Raw genomic sequence first — 8053 nt, 5'->3', positions numbered from 1 at the left:
GTTTCTGGAGAATATTAACCGCCAGACTTTGAGATTTATGGACAGAAAATGGCACCTGTATTAAGTTTTATTTATATCTACATGAAATTACCAAAGGTGAAACAAATGCAGATTATGGATTCCAATAATAAAATTCCCAGAGGTTCATTTTTTTCTTACTTTGCTTAATTTTTTTCATCTCACTGCCTGTTTAGAGCTGTGCGTCTTCTAATAGTGACACAAAGTAGGTGAGGTAATATCTTTTATTGGACCAACTTCTATGGGTAAGAGAGACAAGCTTTTGAGCTTACACCAAGCTCTTCTTCGGGACTTGAAGCTTGAAACCTTATTTCTCAGCCATAGAAGTTGGTCCAATAGAAGATATTAGCTCACCCGCCTGATCTCACTAATACATTGGGACCAACACAGCTCCAACACTGCATATAATCCTTTAATATGCATTTTATTTTTGTGAAAAAAAATGAAAAGCATCTCTAAGCTTAATACAATGTTATCTATTCTGATGCAGTATCTGTTGGTGGCTTTAGCACTTAGTTCAAACATATTGATTCTCTCTGCTGTAAAGGTCTCGCACCGTGCGGCAGTGATGCAGAGAATCGGCACTGGGGACTTGTTTACCCTCCAAGGCTGCATTGATGCAAGCAGGTTGTTAGAATTTACATAAAGTGTTTTCTTGTGTTTGGTAGAATGGCTGTGCAAATCTCCTGTTTGAAATATACAAAAATTCCATTTCTAGACTGGTTTCAGAGTAGCAGCCGTGTTAGTCTGTATTCGCAAAAAGAAAAGGAGTACCCGTGGCACCTTACCACGGGTACTCCTTTTCTCATTTCTAGACTACGAATCTACAAACAGTGGAAACAAGCTCAATCTGTATGCGGGGGTAGAGACCACCCAGAAATCATGTACCCCTGGAGAAAGAAGATGCCTGAAGAATCAGAAATCATATTCATTACTGAGTTGGAGTAAGCTACACAGCTTGGGGAGGATTCCATTCCTCTTCCTCTCCCACTACCTGGTTGGGCTGGTCGCTGAGCTCTGGATCTATGCCTAAAGCCAATGCAATCCCATCCCCTATCCCACATTTCTGCAACTCTCTCATATAAATGCCTGCATGCTTCAGTGAATCACTCTATGGGGAAATTGACCCTCATACTAGAGCCCCAAATTCTCTGCCAATGACCTCAATTAACAGCAGCTCCTCTTGACAAATTACATGGGAAAATATAAATTAATTGGCTTTCCCTGTTCATTAAAAAAGTAAATTACCAGTAGAACATGGAACAAATTAAAAATACTGAAGTCAAATATGTTGTCTACCAATAAGTGTCCACTGAACACCAGACAGATTTAACAATTAAATACTTGGTACAAAAATTAAAAAACAGTAAATTTCTGATTTTTAAAGGCAGCATTCAAGCCAAATAGAAGCTGTCTGCCACCCTCTAACTGGATGTTCCTATACTTGTATTAATTGGTAGAGGCTGCAGAGCTAGTTAGCTTCACAGGGCAATTAACCTTTTGTTTCTACAGTTCGAATGTAGAAACTGACCTTTATGTTGAATAGTTTCCTAAAAAGAATCAAGACAAGGAATAATTCAGTTCAGTAATAATTTCTCTGATTTCCAGGATCAAAGAACAGCAGTACACTCCAGCTGCTTTGCATGGCTCCAGTGATGCAAACACCTAAATGAAGCAACTATAAACCTGGATTATGGCCAGTGTTCTGGAGAATCGAGCCCAGGATCTTCATAGCAGCAAAGACAAATAGCATCACCAGCTGAAGTTGCCCTTTGGTTGTAGGAATAGAAAAATGAAAAATTACTTGTCTACAATTCTACTTCATTGGAGATTCCACACATCAACACTTACTTTTGTGCTCTGATCTTGCACTTATAAATGTTCTTAACTTTACTATGGTAGGTAGTCCCAGTGATTGCCCAAGTGTTTGCAATCATCAGGGCCTTGGCTTCCTGAGGTGAGCTAGATTGGAATCTCCTAAACTTAGTTTTATTGCTCTTCTTAGTAATTTAAAAAAAAAAAAAAACACACTGAGTTAAGATGCGTTTTTATCACACCAGAGATGAGAATCAAAACTTTCAAAGAGGTATTGAAACTGAGGCAATAGTAAAAGTGTAGGACTTTATTTTAGTAAATAAAAGGAATAAGATTAAGCTAACTGGATGAGGGATTTGGTAATAGCAGGTAAAAATGCCATGGGTTAGTGCTTCCAGTGCTAAACCACTTTGAATTTGCTTTTTTATGCTGATCAATCCAAGCTTCAGTTCCCAAAGGCTGGAGACTACTTCGAAAGTAATAGAGAAGACCCAGTATTGGACTACAGAATTTAACACAAGGCTAGAGTTTAAACTTTTAAAACCATTCAAGTAGAACGGTTTAACAGTTTGAACTCAAGTAGAAATTTGGTCCTCACTAACTTGAAAAATAATTGAAGCTATAGTCTTCAAAGAGTCTCATTTAGTGCTAATGTCCAAACCAACAATCAACAGAATCAGTTCACTAGCTTTAATGTTATGAACGAAGGAGCCTACCTGGCCCTCACAGAATATAATTTCCCTACCTTTTTTTTTTTTTTAAATTAATAAAAGTCCATTCTGGTTAAGATCATCCTAGTTCTGGAGGCACAGACACACAAAGCTTTACTGAAGCTGAACAGAATTTCTCCAAAACAAAGCTGATGTTTGTTTCAATGAGAAAAAACAAGCTAGACTTGAAGAAAATTGTTAGTGGTGTGTCAGTTTCTATCAGCCCTGTGCATCTGAACATGTGCCCCTTTAAGCTGGGCCTAGGAGAAACAGAAAAGTAAATTATAAAGTCCAAGAATTTCCAGGTCTTGCCGCTTTCAAATGAATCCCTTCAGGCTATCAGCGAACAGATTACACCCATCTAGTAAAGTTTTTAAAACCCATACCTGAAAGTCTTTTTAGACAGAAAAGTACTGCTTATAACACACAAGTGGTTAAGTATGATGCATCACATCTTCAAAGGCCAGAAGGGACCTTAGTTTGATCTCCTGCACAATGCAAACCTATAGAACTTCACCCAGTAATTCCTGCATTAAGACTATATAATTTCTGGGTGATCTATTTCTTCTTTAGATTAACAAAATTACCCATTCTTCAAATAAATGTCTCTCTCTACATGGCCAGCAGCTCATTTCCATTTCTAACTAGAGCACTATTGGTAGTTCCAGTGGGAGTTGGTGACACATACTGTAGTGAAACAAGAAAAGGAGTACTTGGGGCACCTTAGAGACCAACAAATTTATTAGAGCATAAGCTTTCGTGAGCTACAGCTCAGAAGTGAGCTGTAGCTCACGAAAGCTTATGCTCTAATAAATTTGTTAGTCTCTAAGGTGCCACAAGTACTCCTTTTCTTTTTGCGAATACGGACTAACAGCTGCTACTCTGAAACCTGTAGTGAAATAGGAACTGTCACTCTAATCAGCATGACATTTCCCCCCCACAAAGGTCAGAGTGTTTAACCCTCATAAATTTGAGTCTGTGTGAACTAAATGTTCTTTACAAAAATAAAATCAAACCAGATTCCAAGGCCCAACAGGACTACTGTGATTGTCCAGTCTTACCTGTGAGGCAAGACAGGCCGTAGAACTTCCCCAGAATAATTCCTAGAGCAGATGTTTTGGAAAAAAACATACAACTTGATTTAAAAGCTGCCAGTGACAGAGAATCCACCACAACCCTGGGTCAACCGCTCCTATGGGTTAAAATTACTCACTTAAAAATGTGTACCTTATTTCCAATCTGAAGTCTAGCTTCAACTTCTACCCAGTGGGTTCTTATACCTGTTGTCTGCTATACTGAAAAGCCCAGCATCAAATGTTTCCCACGTAGATACTTATAGATTGTGGTCACCCCTTAACCTTTTCTTTGTTAAACTAAAGAGATTGAGCTCCTTGACTATCACTACAAAGGCATAATTTCTAATCCTGTAACCATTCTTATGGCTCTTCTTGAATCCTCTCTGATCTGTCATCTTCCTTGAACTGTGGATACCAGCACGGGACACATTATTCCAGCAGCAGCTGCACCAGTGCCAAAATATAAATGGAAAATAACCCCTCTACTAATTCCCCTTTGTGCATCCAAGGAGTATAAACCCTGTGTCAACAGCCCTGCACTGGGAGCTCATATTCAGCTGATTATCCATCACAACCCCAAATCTTTTCAGGTTTCAGAGTAGCAGCCCGTGTTAGTCTGTATTTGCAAAAAAGAAAAGGAATACTTGTGACACCTTAGAGACTAACAAATTTATACGAGCATAAGCTTTCGTGAGCTACAGCTCACTGATGAAGTGAGCTGTAGCTCACGAAAGCTTATGCTCAAATAAATGTGTTAGTCTCTAAGGTGCCACAAGTCCTCCTTTTCTTTTTGCGAATACGGACTAACACGGCTGCTACTCTGAAACCAATGCTAGACTGTTTCCCCTTCAGTCCAGCAAAACAATGCCTATTTGGTTACTGCCTCTCACTCTCTCCTTAGCCTTGTGGGAAGCTACAAATGATAGGGTTGATGCTGCATTTATAACTAGCTAGTTTAACATTCTTGCCATGACCTGCATTTCACCCTATATGGATACCTCCACACTGCAATTAGCCCATGCCAGCTCACTTTGGTTTAGGGGCTGTTTAATTATGATGTAGACATTGGGGTTTAAGTTAGAGCCCAAGCTCTGGGACCCTGCAATGGGGGAGGGTCCCAGAGCTCAGGCTTCAGTCCAAGTCTGAAGATCTACAGCTAGCACAGGTCAGCTGCAGGTATTTAACTGCAGTGTAGAGACACACTTTCTAGTGTATACTGAGGTAATAGGTGCCCTATTCACTTATTTAGAAGTTATCAACAATTCGAAGCTCTTAGATTGTGTTAACAGTTTAATCCTTTTCATGAGAGAATGAGGTCTAGTACTTCGAGTGTATTAAGATTTGTTTCATACAACATTGGCTGTAAACATGGAGGATTTCTTTGCCCAACACTCCCATTAAGAAATACTGTATTCCAATAACAGTTCACCTTTTCATATAAAACAGTATAACAAAGGAGCATAGTTCATAAAATCATTTCACTTTGACTACACTGAAACAAATTTAATGCCTACAATGGAAGTTTAAATTTCAAGTATTCACAAATTAAACAAAGCAGAATTGACTGTTTGGCCGTTTTATTTTACACACAAAATAGCATGGCAAAGACTTGGAAAATTTAGTGTGCCCAGTTATCCAAATTAGGCAGAGAATTATGTCCAGAAGTCTCCTTGTGACATCTCATCTTCTTGAGAAGTGTTTAGTCCAACTGAAATGAGGAAAAGAAAAGTTGTGAAGTGTAAAGTTAATATCTAGACAAACGAGCAATTTCCAAATCATAAAAAGAAAAGGAGTACTTGTGGCACCTTAGAGACTAACAAATTTATTAGAGCATAAGCTTTCGTGAGCTACAGCTCACTTCATCGGATGCTTCATCACTTGCATCCGATGAAGTGAGCTGTAGCTCACGAAAGCTTATGCTCTAATAAATTTGTTAGTTAGTCTCTAAGGTGCCACAAGTCCTCCTTTTCTTTTTGCGAATACAGACTAACACGGCTGCTACTCCGTTTCCAAATCATGCATTTTCTCCAGTCATTAAATGGGTATTTAAGACTCAGGATTCAGTCTTACAGCAGAAGGCTTATACTAGTAACATCTGAAGGAGCTATTTGCTAGTAAGGAACAGATTGCAAGGATCAGAACCAAGTCATTCAAGTGGTGATTTCAAAGTTACAGCTATCAAACTCCCAAGTACCCCCTGTTCATGAAGCACAGTACAGTCAACTACAACTAGCTTGTCTGGAGATCACGTTAGCGCACAAAGACGGGTACTGCCTCAATAAATAGGGAGATTTCCTTTGGGCACATGAATTTCGGGAAAAGGTCAGTTTCGCGGAGCAAACAGTAACTGTACAGACAGCGATCTCAGGGACTGCATAAAACGCCACTGCCCTGGCGACTTCTCCGGTAAAACCAACTGCACGGATTACAGGGGCAGGCCCGACACCGCCTCTTTAAGCCCGCCTCGCGCGGGGATTAAGCTGCGGGGCCCCCTCACCTTGACGAAGCCGATGTCCTTGGCGTACTGGCGGAAGCACTGGCGGCACATGTTCAGCCCGTACTTGCGGATCAGGCCGTGGCGGTTCGAGCAGACGCGGCTGCGGGGCGAGAGCGGGAAAAGCCGGTCAGCGCAGCGGCCTCCCGCCCCCACCCACCCACCCACCCACGGCCCCCGCCCGACACCCCCACCCCTCCGCCCCAGCCCCCCCTCAGCCCGTCATGGCGGCCGGGCCGGCTCCCCGGGCCCCAGCCGGCGGCACGCACCACGAGCGGGAGCCCTGGCCGAACTTCCTGGGGTGGCTCCAGTAGAGCTGCTGGTGACCCATCCTGCCCGCTGCTCGCACCGCGCCGAAAGGGAGAGGGGCGCCCCGCGCATGCGCTAATCAACCCTGGCCGGCCGGAACTTCCCGGCATGCGCAGCGAAATCCCTCGCCTCTCGGCAGACCGCGCGGGCGCAGCTGGGAGCGGCGCGCGGGTCCCCCGGCGTGCGCAGGCGCGAGTGGAGCCAGTGGAGCGCCGCACCAACTTCACGCAGGCGCAGAAATCATCTGCTCCCCCCCCTCCCGCTCGTGACGTCATCGTAGCAGCCGCCTCTAGTAACAGGCTGGGACCTCACTGCATCGCCGGGCGCGGTGGCGCACGCCTGTAATCCCAGCTACTTGGGAGGCTGAGGCCGGTGGATCGCTTGAGCTCAGGAGTTCTGGGCTGCAGCGGGCTATGCCGATCGGGTGTCCGCACTAAGTTCGGCATCAATATGGTGATCCCTGGGAAGCTCGGGGTTACCAGGTTGCCTAAGGAGGGGTGAACCGGCCCAGGTCGGAAACGGAGCAGGTCAAAACTCCCGTGCCGATCAGTAGTGGGATCGCGCCTGTGAATAGCCCCTGCAGCGTAGCCTGGGCAAGACAGTGAGACACGGTCTCTTTTTATGCACCCAGCGCAGAGCTCGGGCAGGAGGGACACACGGCCCCCAGCAGCCCGTCTGGGGGCAAGGGGACAGGATTTTTAATGAGGTGATGGGGCACCTACAAACCAGGGTTAGGGGGCCCCCACACACCCTGCTTGTTACTGGGGGGGCACCCACCCCACGCACTGGAATCCTGGACTGGGTGGGGGTCAGGGGCACCCAGGATGGTTACTGCGGGAGATGGGTCTCGGAGACTCAGCCCCCCCCCCCGGGGGTGCCATGGCCCTTTGCACTGGTGGGGAAGGTCTGCTGGGGGGCTGGAGAGACAGGGACCGTGTCTGTCTGTCTCTCTCAGGTTTCAGAGTAGCAGCCGTGTTAGTCTGTATTCGCAAAAAGAAAAAGAGGACTTGTGGCACCTTAGAGACTAACAAATTTATTTGAGCATCAGCTTTCGTGAGCTGTAGCTGTAGCTGACAGAAAGCTTATGCTCTAATAAATGTGTTAGTCTCTAAGGTGCCACAAGTCCTCCTTTTCTTTTTGTCTCTCTCACACACACACACATACCTAATGCATAGCTCCAGGGGCCGTTCACACGGTCCACTATTCACGCTGACCCCGGGAGACACCGGCACCCTCAGCTCTGGCCTCTCGCTCAGCTCCTTCTGCCTCCCACTGGCCCCAGGCTGGAACTGCAGCTCGGGGCCGCTGCGATCGCCCCAGCAGCCGGCAGGGGTCAGTCCCGTGCCTGAATCAATGTCCCTAAATCAGGTTGCCGAGTAGCAGCCGTGTTCCTCTGTATCCGCAAAAAGAAGAGGAGGACTTGTAGCACCTTCGAGACTAACAAATTTATTAGAGCGTAAGCTTTCCTGAGCTACAGCTCGCTTCATCGGATGCATCCGGTGGAAAATACAGTGGGGAGATTGATATACACACACAGAGAACATGAAACAATGGGTTTATCATACACACTGTAAGGAGAGTGATCACTTAAGATGAGCCATCACCAGCAGGAGAGGAGGGAAGAGGAAAAC

At 45.0% G+C, this 8053-nt stretch overlaps 1 protein-coding gene across 1 annotated transcript; it reads right to left on the bottom strand.

The window, feature by feature from the left end:
- Positions 1-5179: 5179 nt before the first annotated feature.
- On the bottom strand, positions 5180-6548 carry RPS29 (ribosomal protein S29). The gene is made up of 3 exons (XM_038404147.2): positions 6383-6548; positions 6117-6216; positions 5180-5327 (listed from the first exon to the last, which is right to left on the bottom strand). Exons 1-3 carry the CDS (start codon positions 6442-6444, stop codon positions 5319-5321), a joined length of 171 nt encoding a protein of 56 aa, XP_038260075.1. The 5' UTR covers positions 6445-6548; the 3' UTR covers positions 5180-5318.
- Positions 6549-8053: the final 1505 nt, after the last annotated feature.

This window comes from Dermochelys coriacea, chromosome 6 (assembly GCF_009764565.3).
Source record: "Dermochelys coriacea isolate rDerCor1 chromosome 6, rDerCor1.pri.v4, whole genome shotgun sequence".
Classification (NCBI taxonomy): domain Eukaryota; kingdom Metazoa; phylum Chordata; order Testudines; family Dermochelyidae; genus Dermochelys; species Dermochelys coriacea.
This window is presented reverse-complemented; position numbering and strand designations above follow the sequence as displayed.